At 37.0% G+C, this 20,481-nt stretch overlaps 2 protein-coding genes across 2 annotated transcripts in view; both read left to right on the top strand.

Moving 5' to 3' along the window:
* The window catches only part of LOC136773409 (testis-specific gene A8 protein-like), a 57,942-nt gene extending 53,955 nt beyond the window's left edge, over positions 1–3,987 (top strand). The window contains exons 2-5 of the mRNA XM_066727105.1: positions 2,272–2,430; positions 3,036–3,503; positions 3,576–3,701; positions 3,769–3,987. Coding sequence (XP_066583202.1) covers positions 2,404–2,430; positions 3,036–3,503; positions 3,576–3,701; positions 3,769–3,987 — 840 coding nt within the window. The 5' untranslated portion in view covers positions 2,272–2,403. The remainder of the gene's footprint in view (positions 1–2,271; positions 2,431–3,035; positions 3,504–3,575; positions 3,702–3,768) is intronic.
* An 11,543-nt stretch (positions 3,988–15,530) lies between these two features.
* On the top strand, positions 15,531–16,502 carry LOC136774059 (uncharacterized). Its single transcript, XM_066728127.1, has one exon. It carries the CDS (start codon positions 15,531–15,533, stop codon positions 16,500–16,502), a length of 972 nt encoding a protein of 323 aa, XP_066584224.1.
* The last annotated feature ends 3,979 nt before the right edge of the window (positions 16,503–20,481 follow it).

Genomic DNA, 20,481 nt, shown 5'->3' with positions numbered 1-20,481 from the left:
TCCTGCGTCACCAGCTATACCTTCTCCTTATTTCATACCTATAATGTTTCACTTTTTTCAGTGACCTTCCATTCTTTTACTCACTGAAATACTCGCTCTCTCTCTCTCACTCACCCTCCACCTGCCAAAAGGTCTCCTTTCCAACTATTCTTGTGCCCCATCCCTGTACTACCTACCCAGTCTTGTGTCAAATTCTACCTTGTTCACCATTTCTCTCTCTCCTTTGTAAGCCCTTCCCCTCTATTATCCATGTTCACTTGTCACTACCGCAGCTGGACAAATATATAGCAAAATCTCTATTGCACATAAAGATTGAAAAAAGGATAATGGAAGAATCTTTATGTACAATAGAGATTTTGCTATATATTTGTCCAGTTATAATAGTAATAGTTGAACATGGATAATAGAAGGGAAGGGCTTACAAAGGAGAGAGAGGGAGAAATAGTAAGCATCCTAGAATTTGATACAAGACTGGCTGCGTAGTAAAGAGATGGGGTACACGAAAAGTTGGAAAGGACACCTTTTGACAGGTGGAGGGTGAGTGAGTGAGAGAGAGAGCGAGTATTATAATGAGAAAAAGAATGAGAGGGCACTGAAAATAATGAAAGATTGCAGGTATGAAATGAGGAGGAGGAATAGCTGGTGATGGAAGAAGGTTTCCTTACACCTGTTCCTTTCTTTCCTTCCTGCGTCACCAGCTATACCTTCTCCTTATTTCATACCTATAATGTTTCACTTTTTTCAGTGACCTTCCATTCTTTTACTCACTGAAATACTCGCTCTCTCTCTCTCACTCACCCTCCACCTGCCAAAAGGTCTCCTTTCCAACTATTCTTGTGCCCCATCCCTGTACTACCTACCCAGTCTTGTGTCAAATTCTACCTTGTTCACCATTTCTCTCTCTCCTTTGTAAGCCCTTCCCCTCTATTATCCATGTTCACTTGTCACTACCGCAGCTGGACAAATATATAGCAAAATCTCTATTGCACATAAAGATTGAAAAAAGGATAATGGAAGAATCTTTATGTACAATAGAGATTTTGCTATATATTTGTCCAGTTATAATAGTAATAGTTGAACATGGATAATAGAAGGGAAGGGCTTACAAAGGAGAGAGAGGGAGAAATAGTAAGCATCCTAGAATTTGATACAAGACTGGCTGCGTAGTAAAGAGATGGGGTGCACGAAAAGTTGGAAAGGACACCTTTTGACAGGTGGAGGGTGAGTGAGTGAGAGAGAGAGCGAGTATTATAATGAGAAAAAGAATGAGAGGGCACTGAAAATAATGAAAGATTGCAGGTATGAAATGAGGAGGAGGAATAGCTGGTGATGGAAGAAGGTTTCCTTACACCTGTTCCTTTCTTTCCTTCCTGCGTCACCAGCTATACCTTCTCCTTATTTCATACCTATAATGTTTCACTTTTTTCAGTGACCTTCCATTCTTTTACTCACTGAAATACTCGCTCTCTCTCTCTCACTCACCCTCCACCTGCCAAAAGGTCTCCTTTCCAACTATTCTTGTGCCCCATCCCTGTACTACCTACCCAGTCTTGTGTCAAATTCTACCTTGTTCACCATTTCTCTCTCTCCTTTGTAAGCCCTTCCCCTCTATTATCCATGTTCACTTGTCACTACCGCAGCTGGACAAATATATAGCAAAATCTCTATTGCACATAAAGATTGAAAAAAGGATAATGGAAGAATCTTTATGTACAATAGAGATTTTGCTATATATTTGTCCAGTTATAATAGTAATAGTTGAACATGGATAATAGAAGGGAAGGGCTTACAAAGGAGAGAGAGGGAGAAATAGTAAGCATCCTAGAATTTGATACAAGACTGGCTGCGTAGTAAAGAGATGGGGTACACGAAAAGTTGGAAAGGACACCTTTTGACAGGTGGAGGGTGAGTGAGTGAGAGAGAGAGCGAGTATTATAATGAGAAAAAGAATGAGAGGGCACTGAAAATAATGAAAGATTGCAGGTATGAAATGAGGAGGAGGAATAGCTGGTGACAGAAGAGCTACTGTCATGGAAAAATATATTAAAATAAGAGAGAAAAAGATAGAGAGAAATGAAAACATAAAGAAAAAATGGAGTAATTACTCACCTATTACGCCAATCTAACCAGGAACCACTAAATAGAATTATTCACTCACAAAATCACTTTTTAAATAAAACTGCACACTGCACTGAAAGACTTTTAAATCACGTCTACGTCACGCACGCATACCACACACAATTGAAGTTGTCACCACTGTAGACATTATAGGGAAATCGCGAATTATGGGTAATATTGGGTAACCGATGAACGCCCCCCCTCCCACCTGCGGTGAAGAGCATTATTAGTTCCGTTTGAATCACACCAGTGAGAGGATCGTGTGTGCAATCGAGTCCATCATCAATGTCGGAAGGAAGTGCAAAGAAAATGGTAAGTGTTCTTTATAATTCTTATTCCGCGAGTGAAGTAGCTGTAAATAAAAACCTGAAAATAAGAAAAAAGTGTTATAAAATATATTCAGTGTTTCATATATTTCTGTCCTTTTTACAACTTCTTATATCTAATTTTTGTAGACTTGTAATAAGTATGCAAAGAATAGATATAAGAAGCTGTACAAAAGACAGAATGAAACAATGAACATATTTTACACAAAGCCGAAATCAGACCATACTTTTTCTCGTGCTGGATTACTTGATGAATTAAAATGTTGTTTACTGATTGGTTATAATAATGCAAATATCCAATCAGCAGTCACCATTCTAAATTCAGCAAGCAATTCAGTACGAGAAAAAGCATCGTCCGATTTCGGATTTAGTTATATTAATTATTAAAATTTTATATCCATGTAATGGCAATAATATGTACAACCTTCAAAGAGTCGCAAATGTGGTTTCAGTTACGCTGTGAATGTAAACAATATCTAACATAATGTTTACATTCACAGCGAACTTCGAAACACAAAAGCGACTCTTCGAAGATTGTACATATTATTGCCATCGTCGTTATTTACTACAAATGATATTGTTTTTTTTCAGAATACGCGACGCTCGAGGACCCCCTCAAGAAGTAAGGAGTTTCCCCCCTTACCATCGCCGAAGAATTCCACTTCGGCCACGACTGGGTCGCGGAGAGGGCCTAAAAAGGCCTCGCCTCCGCTGCCATCTACCAGGTGGGTGCAATGGGTGCCACCTCCACCACCACCACAAGCCATCGCCGACGCCGCTGCACCTCCGCCACAAGCCGCCGCTGCACCTCCGCCACAAGCCGTCGCTACACCTCCGCCACAAGCCGCCGCTGCACCTCCGTCACAAGCCGCCGCTGCACCTCCGCCACAAGCCGCCGCTGCACCTCCGCCACAAGCCGCCGCTGCACCTCCGCCACAAGCCGCCGCTGCACCTCCGCCACAAGCCGCCGCTGCACCTCCGCCACAAGCCGCCGCTGCACCTCTGCCACAAGCCGCCGCTGCACCTGGACCATCCAGGACTAAGAATCCGGAGGAAAAAGTGAGTACCTACCATTTTGTGTTATATTTATTTAAATTAATTCTTTTTTTAAATTAAAATTTCAATTTTCAGGAGAAAGCTCGCCTCAAGAGGCAAAAATACCGCCAAGGGCGGTCTAAAAGATTGGCCGCTGCCGCCGCCGCTGCTGGGGCAGCCGAAAAGAAGAGCCGCCGCGCCAAAAAAACCTCCAACGTAGCTGTAAGTAAAAAAATCACTCAATTTCATTATTTATTGAAACATATTCTAACGATCTGACTATTTACAGATGAGGAGCTTCTCACTCCAATCCATGGAGGTCCAGCCTCCACCGCAGCCAACGGCAGTCCACCACCACCACCACTACCAGCAGCAGCAACAGCCACATTACCCCATGTGCTATAACACCCCCCCTACATTCATGCAGCCCCCCAATTTAGTTTATGGGATGCCCCCCCCCGTTAGCAACTATTACCCCTTTATTCCTAATTATCAAATGTACAGATAAATAAAACATTGTATATTTTAAATTAATTGACTCTTAATTTCAAAACCTTCAAAGCTTCTTTTGCAGGTAATAAGGAAAACATGCAGGAGATCCGTCTGTCCTTCGTCAATCAACGCTGAGTAACCTTCAATCATTTTTTGCAGCTAAACTATTAATCCGAGCGACTTCTTTCTTGTTTTAGTCGCAAATATGGTTAATGAGGAACACGCTATATTAATTTCAGATTTTTCTCATGAAAAATGTGTCTGTACGAGTCGAAATCATAAATATTGCTTTTGCCTCTCCCTTCTTTCCCCCCCTCAAAGGCTAGTCTAGTAGCAGATTCACGTTCACCGTGCGTCGTGTGCCTGGGAGGGAAAGAGAGAAGAGACAAAAGTAATGTTTCATGAGTTTCGGTCGTACAGGCTCATTTTTGATGGGAAAAATCTGAAATTAATTCAGCATCTTCCTCATTTACTATATTTTCGACTAAAACAGGAAAAAAGTTGGTCGGATTAATAGTTTGGCTGTGAAAAATGTTTGAATGTTGCATAGTATCGATTGAACAAGGACAGACGTACTACGGCACGCGTTACTCTCTTTCCATCATCAGCTGATCTCTCAAAATTGATAAATATATGAATTTAGGATCGTAGATAGAGAAAATAACATCTACTTTAAAATAAATGCTTATTTTCTTGAACATTTCTTCGATTTTTACCAGGAAACACAGCGAGGCATCAAATAGTTCGTTTATCTTTCTTCAACCAACGATGAATAACATTCAAACATTTTTTATAGCTAAACTATTAATCCGAGCGTCTTCTTTCTTGTTTTAGTCGCAAATATGGTTAATGAGGAACACGCTATATTAATTTCAGATTTTTCTCATGAAAAATGTGTCTGTACGAGTCGAAATCATAAATATTGCTTTTGCCTCTCCCTTCTTTCCCCCCCTCAAAGGCTAGTCTAGTAGCAGATTCACGTTCACCGTGCGTCGTGTGCCTGAGAGGGAAAGAGAGAAGAGACAAAAGTAATGTTTTATGAGTTTCGATCGTACAGGCTCATTTTTGATGGGAAAAATCTGAAATTAATTCAGCATCTTCCTCATTTACTATATTTTCGACTAAAACAGGAAAAAAGTTGGTCGGATTAATAGTTTGGCTGTGAAAAATGTTTGAATGTTACAAAGTGTCGATTGGACAAGGACAGACGAACTACGGCACGCGTTACTCTCTTTCCAACAGCAGCTGATCTCTCAAAATTGATGAAAATATGAATTTAAGATCGTAGATGTAGAAAATAACATCTACTTTAAAATAAATGCTTATTTTCTTGAAGATTTATTCAATTGTTACTAAAAATCACAGCGAGGCATCAAATAGTTCGTTTATCTTTCTTCAACCAACGATGAATAACATTCAAACATTTTTTATAGCTAAACTATTAATCCGAGCGTCTTCTTTCTTGTTTTAGTCGCAAATATGGTTAATGAGGAACACGCTATATTAATTTCAGATTTTTCTCATGAAAAATGTGTCTGTACGAGTCGAAATCATAAATATTGCTTTTGCCTCTCCCTTCTTTCCCCCCCTCAAAGGCTAGTCTAGTAGCAGATTCACGTTCACCGTGCGTCGTGTGCCTGGGAGGGAAAGAGAGAAGAGACAAAAGTAATGTTTCATGAGTTTCGGTCGTACAGGCTCATTTTTGATGGGAAAAATCTGAAATTAATTCAGCATCTTCCTCATTTACTATATTTTCGACTAAAACAGGAAAAAAGTTGGTCGGATTAATAGTTTGGCTGTGAAAAATGTTTGAATGTTACAAAGTGTCGATTGGACAAGGACAGACGAACTACGGCACGCGTTACTCCATTTCCAACAGCAGCTGATCTCTCAAAATTGATGAAAATATGAATTTAAGATCGTAGATGTAGAAAATAACATCTACTTTAAAATAAATGCTTATTTTCTTGAAGATTTATTCAATTGTTACTAAAAATCACAGCGAGGCATCAAATAGTTCGTTTATCTTTCTTCAACCAACGATGAATAACATTCAAACATTTTTTATAGCTAAACTATTAATCCGAGCGACTTCTTTCTTGTTTTAGTCGAAAATATGGTTAATGAGGAACACGCTATATTAATTTCAGATTTTTCTCATGAAAAATGTGTCTGTACGAGTCGAAATCATAAATATTGCTTTTGCCTCTTCCTTCTTTCCCCGTCGCTAGCGAGTCGAGTAGCAGATTCACGTTCACCGTGCGTCGTGTGCCTGGGAGGGAAAGAGAGAAGAGACAAAAGTAATGTTTCATGAGTTTCGGTCGTACAGGCTCATTTTTGATGGGAAAAATCTGAAATTAATTCAGCATCTTCCTCATTTACTATGTTTTCGACTAAAACAGGAAAGAAGTCGTTCGGATTAATAATTTGGCTGTGAAAAATGTTTGAATGTTGCATAGTATCGATTGAACAAGGACAGACGTACTACGGCACGCGTTACTCTCTTTCCATCATCAGCTGATCTCTCAAAATTGATAAATATATGAATTTAGGATCGTAGATAGAGAAAATAACATCTACTTTAAAATAAATGCTTATTTTCTTGAACATTTCTTCGATTTTTACCAGGAAACACAGCGAGGCATCAAATAGTTCGTTTATCTTTCTTCAACCAACGATGAATAACATTCAAACATTTTTTATAGCTAAACTATTAATCCGAGCGTCTTCTTTCTTGTTTTAGTCGCAAATATGGTTAATGAGGAACACGCTATATTAATTTCAGATTTTTCTCATGAAAAATGTGTCTGTACGAGTCGAAATCATAAATATTGCTTTTGCCTCTCCCTTCTTTCCCCCCCTCAAAGGCTAGTCTAGTAGCAGATTCACGTTCACCGTGCGTCGTGTGCCTGAGAGGGAAAGAGAGAAGAGACAAAAGTAATGTTTTATGAGTTTCGATCGTACAGGCTCATTTTTGATGGGAAAAATCTGAAATTAATTCAGCATCTTCCTCATTTACTATATTTTCGACTAAAACAGGAAAAAAGTTGGTCGGATTAATAGTTTGGCTGTGAAAAATGTTTGAATGTTACAAAGTGTCGATTGGACAAGGACAGACGAACTACGGCACGCGTTACTCTCTTTCCAACAGCAGCTGATCTCTCAAAATTGATGAAAATATGAATTTAAGATCGTAGATGTAGAAAATAACATCTACTTTAAAATAAATGCTTATTTTCTTGAAGATTTATTCAATTGTTACTAAAAATCACAGCGAGGCATCAAATAGTTCGTTTATCTTTCTTCAACCAACGATGAATAACATTCAAACATTTTTTATAGCTAAACTATTAATCCGAGCGTCTTCTTTCTTGTTTTAGTCGCAAATATGGTTAATGAGGAACACGCTATATTAATTTCAGATTTTTCTCATGAAAAATGTGTCTGTACGAGTCGAAATCATAAATATTGCTTTTGCCTCTCCCTTCTTTCCCCCCCTCAAAGGCTAGTCTAGTAGCAGATTCACGTTCACCGTGCGTCGTGTGCCTGGGAGGGAAAGAGAGAAGAGACAAAAGTAATGTTTCATGAGTTTCGGTCGTACAGGCTCATTTTTGATGGGAAAAATCTGAAATTAATTCAGCATCTTCCTCATTTACTATGTTTTCGACTAAAACAGGAAAGAAGTCGTTCGGATTAATAATTTGGCTGTGAAAAATGTTTGAATGTTGCATAGTATCGATTGAACAAGGACAGACGTACTACGGCACGCGTTACTCTCTTTCCATCATCAGCTGATCTCTCAAAATTGATAAATATATGAATTTAGGATCGTAGATAGAGAAAATAACATCTACTTTAAAATAAATGCTTATTTTCTTGAACATTTCTTCGATTTTTACCAGGAAACACAGCGAGGCATCAAATAGTTCGTTTATCTTTCTTCAACCAACGATGAATAACATTCAAACATTTTTTATAGCTAAACTATTAATCCGAGCGTCTTCTTTCTTGTTTTAGTCGCAAATATGGTTAATGAGGAACACGCTATATTAATTTCAGATTTTTCTCATGAAAAATGTGTCTGTACGAGTCGAAATCATAAATATTGCTTTTGCCTCTCCCTTCTTTCCCCCCCTCAAAGGCTAGTCTAGTAGCAGATTCACGTTCACCGTGCGTCGTGTGCCTGAGAGGGAAAGAGAGAAGAGACAAAAGTAATGTTTTATGAGTTTCGATCGTACAGGCTCATTTTTGATGGGAAAAATCTGAAATTAATTCAGCATCTTCCTCATTTACTATATTTTCGACTAAAACAGGAAAAAAGTTGGTCGGATTAATAGTTTGGCTGTGAAAAATGTTTGAATGTTACAAAGTGTCGATTGGACAAGGACAGACGAACTACGGCACGCGTTACTCTCTTTCCAACAGCAGCTGATCTCTCAAAATTGATGAAAATATGAATTTAAGATCGTAGATGTAGAAAATAACATCTACTTTAAAATAAATGCTTATTTTCTTGAAGATTTATTCAATTGTTACTAAAAATCACAGCGAGGCATCAAATAGTTCGTTTATCTTTCTTCAACCAACGATGAATAACATTCAAACATTTTTTATAGCTAAACTATTAATCCGAGCGTCTTCTTTCTTGTTTTAGTCGAAAATATGGTTAATGAGGAACACGCTATATTAATTTCAGATTTTTCTCATGAAAAATGTGTCTGTACGAGTCGAAATCATAAATATTGCTTTTGCCTCTTCCTTCTTTCCCCGTCGCTAGCGAGTCGAGTAGCAGATTCACGTTCACCGTGCGTCGTGTGCCTGGGAGGGAAAGAGAGAAGAGACAAAAGTAATGTTTCATGAGTTTCGGTCGTACAGGCTCATTTTTGATGGGAAAAATCTGAAATTAATTCAGCATCTTCCTCATTTACTATGTTTTCGACTAAAACAGGAAAGAAGTCGTTCGGATTAATAATTTGGCTGTGAAAAATGTTTGAATGTTGCATAGTATCGATTGAACAAGGACAGACGTACTACGGCACGCGTTACTCTCTTTCCATCATCAGCTGATCTCTCAAAATTGATAAATATATGAATTTAGGATCGTAGATAGAGAAAATAACATCTACTTTAAAATAAATGCTTATTTTCTTGAACATTTCTTCGATTTTTACCAGGAAACACAGCGAGGCATCAAATAGTTCGTTTATCTTTCTTCAACCAACGATGAATAACATTCAAACATTTTTTATAGCTAAACTATTAATCCGAGCGTCTTCTTTCTTGTTTTAGTCGCAAATATGGTTAATGAGGAACACGCTATATTAATTTCAGATTTTTCTCATGAAAAATGTGTCTGTACGAGTCGAAATCATAAATATTGCTTTTGCCTCTCCCTTCTTTCCCCCCCTCAAAGGCTAGTCTAGTAGCAGATTCACGTTCACCGTGCGTCGTGTGCCTGAGAGGGAAAGAGAGAAGAGACAAAAGTAATGTTTTATGAGTTTCGATCGTACAGGCTCATTTTTGATGGGAAAAATCTGAAATTAATTCAGCATCTTCCTCATTTACTATATTTTCGACTAAAACAGGAAAAAAGTTGGTCGGATTAATAGTTTGGCTGTGAAAAATGTTTGAATGTTACAAAGTGTCGATTGGACAAGGACAGACGAACTACGGCACGCGTTACTCTCTTTCCAACAGCAGCTGATCTCTCAAAATTGATGAAAATATGAATTTAAGATCGTAGATGTAGAAAATAACATCTACTTTAAAATAAATGCTTATTTTCTTGAAGATTTATTCAATTGTTACTAAAAATCACAGCGAGGCATCAAATAGTTCGTTTATCTTTCTTCAACCAACGATGAATAACATTCAAACATTTTTTATAGCTAAACTATTAATCCGAGCGTCTTCTTTCTTGTTTTAGTCGAAAATATGGTTAATGAGGAACACGCTATATTAATTTCAGATTTTTCTCATGAAAAATGTGTCTGTACGAGTCGAAATCATAAATATTGCTTTTGCCTCTTCCTTCTTTCCCCGTCGCTAGCGAGTCGAGTAGCAGATTCACGTTCACCGTGCGTCGTGTGCCTGGGAGGGAAAGAGAGAAGAGACAAAAGTAATGTTTCATGAGTTTCGGTCGTACAGGCTCATTTTTGATGGGAAAAATCTGAAATTAATTCAGCATCTTCCTCATTTACTATGTTTTCGACTAAAACAGGAAAGAAGTCGTTCGGATTAATAATTTGGCTGTGAAAAATGTTTGAATGTTGCATAGTATCGATTGAACAAGGACAGACGTACTACGGCACGCGTTACTCTCTTTCCATCATCAGCTGATCTCTCAAAATTGATAAATATATGAATTTAGGATCGTAGATAGAGAAAATAACATCTACTTTAAAATAAATGCTTATTTTCTTGAACATTTCTTCGATTTTTACCAGGAAACACAGCGAGGCATCAAATAGTTCGTTTATCTTTCTTCAACCAACGATGAATAACATTCAAACATTTTTTATAGCTAAACTATTAATCCGAGCGTCTTCTTTCTTGTTTTAGTCGCAAATATGGTTAATGAGGAACACGCTATATTAATTTCAGATTTTTCTCATGAAAAATGTGTCTGTACGAGTCGAAATCATAAATATTGCTTTTGCCTCTCCCTTCTTTCCCCCCCTCAAAGGCTAGTCTAGTAGCAGATTCACGTTCACCGTGCGTCGTGTGCCTGAGAGGGAAAGAGAGAAGAGACAAAAGTAATGTTTTATGAGTTTCGATCGTACAGGCTCATTTTTGATGGGAAAAATCTGAAATTAATTCAGCATCTTCCTCATTTACTATATTTTCGACTAAAACAGGAAAAAAGTTGGTCGGATTAATAGTTTGGCTGTGAAAAATGTTTGAATGTTACAAAGTGTCGATTGGACAAGGACAGACGAACTACGGCACGCGTTACTCTCTTTCCAACAGCAGCTGATCTCTCAAAATTGATGAAAATATGAATTTAAGATCGTAGATGTAGAAAATAACATCTACTTTAAAATAAATGCTTATTTTCTTGAAGATTTATTCAATTGTTACTAAAAATCACAGCGAGGCATCAAATAGTTCGTTTATCTTTCTTCAACCAACGATGAATAACATTCAAACATTTTTTATAGCTAAACTATTAATCCGAGCGTCTTCTTTCTTGTTTTAGTCGCAAATATGGTTAATGAGGAACACGCTATATTAATTTCAGATTTTTCTCATGAAAAATGTGTCTGTACGAGTCGAAATCATAAATATTGCTTTTGCCTCTCCCTTCTTTCCCCCCCTCAAAGGCTAGTCTAGTAGCAGATTCACGTTCACCGTGCGTCGTGTGCCTGGGAGGGAAAGAGAGAAGAGACAAAAGTAATGTTTCATGAGTTTCGGTCGTACAGGCTCATTTTTGATGGGAAAAATCTGAAATTAATTCAGCATCTTCCTCATTTACTATGTTTTCGACTAAAACAGGAAAGAAGTCGTTCGGATTAATAATTTGGCTGTGAAAAATGTTTGAATGTTGCATAGTATCGATTGAACAAGGACAGACGTACTACGGCACGCGTTACTCTCTTTCCATCATCAGCTGATCTCTCAAAATTGATAAATATATGAATTTAGGATCGTAGATAGAGAAAATAACATCTACTTTAAAATAAATGCTTATTTTCTTGAACATTTCTTCGATTTTTACCAGGAAACACAGCGAGGCATCAAATAGTTCGTTTATCTTTCTTCAACCAACGATGAATAACATTCAAACATTTTTTATAGCTAAACTATTAATCCGAGCGTCTTCTTTCTTGTTTTAGTCGCAAATATGGTTAATGAGGAACACGCTATATTAATTTCAGATTTTTCTCATGAAAAATGTGTCTGTACGAGTCGAAATCATAAATATTGCTTTTGCCTCTCCCTTCTTTCCCCCCCTCAAAGGCTAGTCTAGTAGCAGATTCACGTTCACCGTGCGTCGTGTGCCTGAGAGGGAAAGAGAGAAGAGACAAAAGTAATGTTTTATGAGTTTCGATCGTACAGGCTCATTTTTGATGGGAAAAATCTGAAATTAATTCAGCATCTTCCTCATTTACTATATTTTCGACTAAAACAGGAAAAAAGTTGGTCGGATTAATAGTTTGGCTGTGAAAAATGTTTGAATGTTACAAAGTGTCGATTGGACAAGGACAGACGAACTACGGCACGCGTTACTCTCTTTCCAACAGCAGCTGATCTCTCAAAATTGATGAAAATATGAATTTAAGATCGTAGATGTAGAAAATAACATCTACTTTAAAATAAATGCTTATTTTCTTGAAGATTTATTCAATTGTTACTAAAAATCACAGCGAGGCATCAAATAGTTCGTTTATCTTTCTTCAACCAACGATGAATAACATTCAAACATTTTTTATAGCTAAACTATTAATCCGAGCGTCTTCTTTCTTGTTTTAGTCGCAAATATGGTTAATGAGGAACACGCTATATTAATTTCAGATTTTTCTCATGAAAAATGTGTCTGTACGAGTCGAAATCATAAATATTGCTTTTGCCTCTCCCTTCTTTCCCCCCCTCAAAGGCTAGTCTAGTAGCAGATTCACGTTCACCGTGCGTCGTGTGCCTGGGAGGGAAAGAGAGAAGAGACAAAAGTAATGTTTCATGAGTTTCGGTCGTACAGGCTCATTTTTGATGGGAAAAATCTGAAATTAATTCAGCATCTTCCTCATTTACTATATTTTCGACTAAAACAGGAAAAAAGTTGGTCGGATTAATAGTTTGGCTGTGAAAAATGTTTGAATGTTACAAAGTGTCGATTGGACAAGGACAGACGAACTACGGCACGCGTTACTCCATTTCCAACAGCAGCTGATCTCTCAAAATTGATGAAAATATGAATTTAAGATCGTAGATGTAGAAAATAACATCTACTTTAAAATAAATGCTTATTTTCTTGAAGATTTATTCAATTGTTACTAAAAATCACAGCGAGGCATCAAATAGTGCAATTATCTTTCTTCAACCAACGCTGTGTAACTTTCAATCATTTTTTGCAGCTAAACTATTGGTCCGAGGGATTTTTTTCTTGTTTTAGCTGAAAGTGTGGTAAATGAAGAATATGCTACATTATTTTCAGATTTTTCTCATCAATAATAAGTGTATACGACCGAAATTAGTACAACGCTGCATTTGACGCCCCTCTTTCCACTCCACAAAGCTATTACGCCAGCGTGAAACCGAGTTTCATGATTATTGCGCGGTATGACGTAAGGGGAACGCTCCGCTCGCTAGCGGGCGAGACGAAAGGAGACGCGAAGGGAATGCAAGTTATCGATTAAACAATTCTTATTGCCAAACCATTGGTCCGATCGAGAATATCTTTGTTTTAGACGATAGTCTGTCTAAAGATGAATATGCCTTATTTTTTCCAGATTTTTCCACCTACAAGTAAGCCCGTAGTATGAAAATTCCTTCTGAGAGACTTGCATTCCCCTCGCGTCTCCTTCCGTCTCACCCGCTAGCGAGCAGAGCATACCCCTTACCTCATACCGAGCAATAGCCTAGAAGCTCGGGTTTACACTGCGTAAATGCTTTGGTCAAGGAGAGGGGTGCGGGAAGGGGGGGCAAGAGGAGCGTTGTACTAATGTCGGTCGCACACGCTCATTATTGATGGGAAAAATATGGAAAAATTATAAAGAGCTCCTGATTTGCAACATTATCATTTAAAACAACAACGAAATTGATCCGACCGATAGTTTGGCTGCAAAAATTATTTGAATATCATCGATTGTTGGTTGGAAAAGGAAAGAGATTCTACAGTTAGCATCGATTCTCTCGATCATTAGATGAGCAATCAAAACAGTAATTTCTATTCTTTTAAGCTAAAATCTATATTACAACATCTACCTTGATAATTATCATTTTATCTTCTTAATTTCGTTTATATTTGAGATTTGTTGCTAGAATGGATAGGAGACAGAAATCACTACGTTTATCGTTTTTCAAACATCTTCTCTGTTAGATTTATACATTTTTTGCATCTAAACTATAAGTCCGATCGTCTTTGTTGTTGTTTTAGCTGAATGTGGGATGAACAAGGCATCCCTCTCCTTGTAGCATCAGCTTCAGCATTCTCAAATAATGTATGTAATAATAATCCTGGGAAGCCGTATTTTGTTTTGAATACTTTTATTTATAAAATCGTGTATTTACAGTGCCCTCTTTTGGGTAAAAATAATATTAGAAAAAGTGTTCTGTTTTACCGACATTACGTCTCTTTAGAGCAAATTTCATCATAATTACTAGTTTTCAAACTACAGCGTTATTTGTGAACCGATTTTCGATTTTGAGGACATTTTGGAATCAGCAAAATAATGTCTATGGGATAAAACAGCGAAATCTTTAGATTTTAGCTTCATTAAATTTTAATATTTTTTTATTAATATTCATATATATTTTTTTTTTAATTTTACAGTATTTCTTTGTTTTATCCCAAAGCTGCTATTCTGCCGATTCCAAAACCATCGTAAATTTGAAAATCGGTCCATAAATAAAGCTGTAGTTTGAAAACTAAGATTTGAGGTGGAACCGCTCTGTAATGTCGGTATTGACCTTACTCTTAAGGGTTTGACTATACCTAAATCCGAACTATGCGGTGCAGTAGTTTTATCTCGATTATATAACGATGTTATAAAAACGCTAAATATAAAAATCAACGCGACTTTTTTCTGGTGTGACTCTACAATTGTATTGTCGTGGTTAACATTACCGATAGAGAAATTAAAGGTTTTTGTAGCTAATCGCGTGAATGAAATTCGAAACTTAACAAATGTACGTTACTGGCATTATGTGACTTCGGTAGACAATCCAGCCGATGCCCTGTCCCGAGGACAATTACCAAATGATTTTATCATTAATAAAAACTGGTTTACGGGTCCCTCCTATTTATGGGAGCAGGAGTTTAGCCGGCCAGCAAACGCAACAAGGGTAACCGCTGATCTACCGGAGTTAAGAAAGGTGACATGCTTGGTGACAAATATTCAATGTGATGAAATATTTAAGAATGTATCCTCATTCAAGAGACTAGTTAACGTAGTGGCTTATTGTCTAAGATTTAGGCGTACAAACACTTATCGGGGTCAATTGTCAATATCCGAAATAAATGAAGCTGAATTACGCATTGTAAATTTAATTCAAAGCAAACAATTTTCACATGAAATTGACTTATTAGCAAAATCGATTGAAATACATAAAGGAAAACTAGTGAATTTTAACCCTTTCTTGGATGACAATGGCATTTTGAGAGTGGGTGGTCGTCTTTTAAAATCAGAACTTTCGTATTCAACAAAACATCCAATGTTGTTACCTTCGCGTCACTATGTTACTGATTTAATCATCAAAGAAACACATGAAAATTGTTTGCATGGTGGTATTCAATTCACATTAGCTTCAATAAGACAAAAATTCTGGATTTTTGACGGGAAAAATCAAGTAAGGAATATAATACGTAAATGTATACGATGTCACAGATTTAATGCGGAAGGAATGAAATATCGTATGGCTGATTTACCCAAAGTTCGCATACAGCACGCGAGGCCATTTAGGAACTTAGGCATCGAATATTGCGGGCCTTTTTGGGTAAAGGAGAAAAAGTACCGAAACAGAACAAAGGTCAAAGTCTACGTTAGTGTTTTTGTTTGTATGTCGACGAAAGCGATACATCTAGAGGTTGTAACCGAGATGACTACGCAGGCGTTCTTCTTAGCTGTTCAGCGGTTTATAGCACGAAGAGGAATACCATCAGATATATTTTCTGACAATGGATCAAACTTCGTAGGAGCAAAGAATGATCTCAGCGAATTATACAACATATTAAAGGATGAGAATTTTAAAAATAACGTTCAAAGATACACGAATACGAAGGCTATTCAATGGCATTTTTCTGTACCATTAGCTCCTCATTTTGGGGGATTATGGGAAGCTGCAGTGAAATCGTTTAAAAATCATCTACGCCGAGTAGTAGGCAATGAATTATTTACATACGAGGAATTTACCACCTTAGTGATCAGTATTGAAGCTATCTTAAATTCACGTCTTATATGCTCTCTTTCTTCTGATCCTAACGATCCCATCACATTAACACCGGGTCATTTTTTAATTGGACAACCATTGAATACCATACCAGATCACGATGAAACTTCCACTCCGAAGAACCGATTGTCGTCGTGGAGATTAATCACCCAAGCCAAGCAGCATTTTTGGAATCGCTGGTATTTAGAATATTTACACGAGTTACAAAAACGGCAAAAGTGGATCGACAAGGGAGAGAATATAAAGTTGGGTGCAGTGGTGCTCATCATAGACAAGGGCTTACCTAATATGCAATGGTCATTGGGTAAAGTCACCGAGTTACATCAAGGAGATGACAATGGAGTATGCGCAGCCACAGTAAAGACCGCAAATTCTACTTTCAAGAGAAGCGTAAAAATGCTATGTCCTCTTCCAATAAACGAGTAAGGATATTTTTCTATAAATTTATCGCTTCCAACGGGGGGAGTATGTTCCGTCGAACGCAAGATAGCATGTATATGTGTCTATATGTATATATGTATGCGTATATATGTATTCTTTAATTTTTGTATAACATCATTCTAAAACATTTGTTAATAGATTAATTATGTATTGAAAGCTATATATTTAATACGAGAAGAAACATGGTTGACGAAGTATAATAAGAAATTGTATTGACTACGTAATTTGAACTTTTGTAATCCAGGCATCGTGCACTTTGTAGGGACGCGCCGACATATTTTGTTGTCATGCGGCGCGTCACTTCAATTGCGGAACGGCGATACAGGAATGAACGTGTTAGCCTGGAGGTTTTCTCCAGGGTCCGTCATATCGGATATAAGGACGATGTCTGGAGAGCGATCAGTTCAGTACAGTGGAGTATATTATCGGACATATACTATATACGCGAGTTCGATAATTTAGTATAACGCGACAATTATAATTCATTTGTAATTAACGTCTGAATAAACCATTTTGAGGAGGTTTTGGCCTTATAGGTCTTTCCTACCTTGAGCTCCTGCTCTACATCAGTGTTCCTAATCAATTTTCCTTATCCATACAACAAGACGCATTTACGAAGATTCTGAAAAGTGGGAGATGTCCCAAAAATTTGCAGACAGATGATGGCAAGGAGTTTTATAATAGTGATTTAAAATCGCTTATAAAAAAACGTAGAATAAATCATTACTCAACATACAGCGTATTGAAAGCTACGATAGTTGAGCGCTGGAATCGCACGCTCTAGACTGAAATGTGGAAATGATTTACGTTGAATGGAAATTATAAATGGTGAGACATACTGCAGCGACTAGTTGAAGACAACAACGCAAGAAAACATCGTACTATAGGAATGCGACCAGTTGATGTGACGCCAGATCATGCTAATATGCTCCTGACTACAGTATACAATAATATAAAGATTGTTGGCCGTGCCAAGTTCAAAGTAGGTAATTTTGTACGAATCAGTAAATACAAGAATGTATTCGCAAAGGGATACACACCAAATTTGACAACTGAAATATTTGAAATTATAAAAGTGCAGAAAACAAATCCTGTTACATATTTACTTAGAGACTCTAGTGGTACTGATATATACGGAGGATTCTACGAATATGAACTTTTAAAAACTGCTAATCCTAATGTATATCTAGTGGAGAAGATATTACGTAAGAAGGGTGATAAGGTCTTTGTGAAGTGGTTAGGATTCAATAATAAACATAATTCATGGATAAATAAAGATAATATTTTGTAAAAACAATATTTATTAATAAAATTATTCAATTTAAATATAATTAATTTATTCTATAATGACCCCATGGTAGAGTCAATACTGTTCCGTGCACGATATAACGCTTATCATCGTACGGGCTGAGAGCTACTTTCCGTTGCGTAATCGAATAAACATTATGCAATTTCGAGCGAATTAAATTTTGATTGCGGACTTGTACGGTAAAATTTGTTAAACAGTCCTTATGGTCCTCGAAGGTTATGTTTCTAGCAACAACGTCAGTCTTAATACCTTAAGCTTTTTTGATCATTTTATTTTGTACTTTAAATGTGTACATTTTTTATCTCAGTCCAATAAACTCTGTCATTATCTGCCTATTATTCTCATCTTTCATCATCCCAGGGACTTTTTTATTCACTAGAGGTAAATTGTACTGATTGTTGGGAGAATAATCGCTTGTATCGAATTTAGCAAGATTCTCCCTCATAATAGTGTAAATATCATCACACTCAATGCTGTATATTAGACTATCCGTATCGGTATATAACGCTTTACACTTGCTACGGATCGTAGGAAGCATATAATCATAATGAAAATCATACAAACATGTTTTCGAAATATCAAGAATGCTCATACCTATGTATTTAGGCTTATCGAATTTAGCTGCTAATTTTGTTAATTCAATCGTGACCAAATTCTCACTGAATATAGTGCGACTGTGAAAATTAGGCTTAGCAATCATTGCTTCAGCACCATTTCTTCCCTCCCACCTACTCACGAGTCTCACATCAACTCTATTTCTAACATTCTCCATAGTCTTACCGAACACCGCATTGTTCATTAATTTGAAAAGATTTTTCTCAAACTCATTTTTAGATGCTGCACGCAAACTAGTGTTCAGATCGATATATTTACGTAACCAGGTGGACTGCTGAAATCCTAAAACGCGATGAATGTGTTTTAAGACAACACCATTACGCATACATTGCTGTAAAGCACGATAGTGTATAACATAGCGCTCCTTATTTTCTAAAGTTGCAAGTAGCTTCTTCTGACGTGTACCCGGTGGTGCATCACGTACGGGACAAAATGGAAGGTCGGAATGTTTATCGTGAAGCATGCTTGGATACTCTAAGTCAACCTCTAAAATATAACCCTCAGGTGAATCTATCGGTATATTATAGATATCCAAGTTATTAACATTTTCAATCCAGCGAAATCCGTGAATAGGTAGCGGTTGAGACATTGCCCACCCATACAAATTATTTATATCGTAGTACATTAAATACTTAGAAGGTTCCTCGGGATCGTAGTTTTGCATGTACCGATTGTTAGCCTTTTCATAGCGGTGCGAGCATTGGCTTAAACCACCACGTATGCCCCGTTCTACGAAAAGCAGCATTTCTACGTCAGTGAAAAGTTCTAATCTTATTCCTGTATGTTTGAGCATTGCATCCCAAGTGAAGCCTGGGAGTGTATAATAATGAGCAGGATCCAAATTATAAGTTTGCATGCAGCTATCACGAAAATTTTCGAAAACGTCAGCCAATAATAGTACATCAGTTTTCAAATAGAGATCGCTATACTCCCCAAGTGTTCGTATTTGAAATTTGGTCCATACCTCCTTAGCGTGATTATACGCACCCTCACTAATATCACTATCGGATAATCTATTATAGAATATCTCGCGTGGAGGTAAAGCAGTTTCTTCCAGACGGTTCAGACTATCTATGTAATCGTAAAGAAAAATACCTTTCCTTGTCAGAAGGTTAAATTGTTCTATGTTTAAATATGAGAATTCTGACTCTAAATTTTTAAACTGTGATCTCGTTAAATATGAACTCAATTTGTCTAAACTAGATGCCATAAATTTGAAAGAATCGATAAACCTTAGTTGTATATTATATTTACGGATGAATTTAGTGAATGAAATATACTTCTCCTTATGTACAGGTAACAAGTGTACTGAACCATCATACAAGTTAGCGATTGTACCGAAAATAAAATGTGCATCATAACCTGATAAATTATGAAAAATTACTGGTATTACATGTGAATCTTTAAAGTTTAAATTACAATTATTATGAGCAGGTCCCCAATATTTACCAGTTAAATGATCATGATCGCGAACACGTATTTGATCTGGAAGAAACGGCTTTTTACATATATGACAGTTGGGTTCAGTATAATGCATTGAATTTTCACTAATACTTAATTTATGCATAGGTATTACTGTTTTCAGTTTTTCACTCGCTATACTAGCCATTTTATCAAGCTCATGTACAAACCATTCAATACAATCAAGTCCTCGATATGATTTATAATTAGAAAGCGTTGAATCACGAACGCTTTTAAAATAATAACCTATACTAAAAGGTATGTGTTTTTGATAAATATACCAATATCGTCATCCGTTTGCTCAACTTTTTCAAGCAAGCATTCAATGTCAGCGTATATGACAAATGGCACCCTCTCACTGTTCTTCATGTTATTGAAGGAAACCCAACGGTCCTTGTCAGGTAGCACAATTCGGATGTTTTTATTGAGTAGCGCACAATCACGTTCATGCGATTTTAGTTTCTCATCATTGTGGAAATAGTGTAAGCAACTATAGGAGGGAAAAGTAATATTAGAATATAGAAGCAGTAATTATATATATATCGGAGAACACTTGAATTTTTCTAGCCGCCACCCGAT

This window comes from Prorops nasuta, unplaced genomic scaffold (assembly GCF_024137725.1).
Source record: "Prorops nasuta isolate Cenicafe-Biocafe unplaced genomic scaffold, Cenicafe_Pnas_1.2 PNAS00001, whole genome shotgun sequence".
NCBI lineage: Eukaryota > Metazoa > Arthropoda > Insecta > Hymenoptera > Bethylidae > Prorops > Prorops nasuta.
Note: the sequence above shows the minus strand (reverse complement) of the source record. Positions and strands in the feature narration are given on the sequence as shown.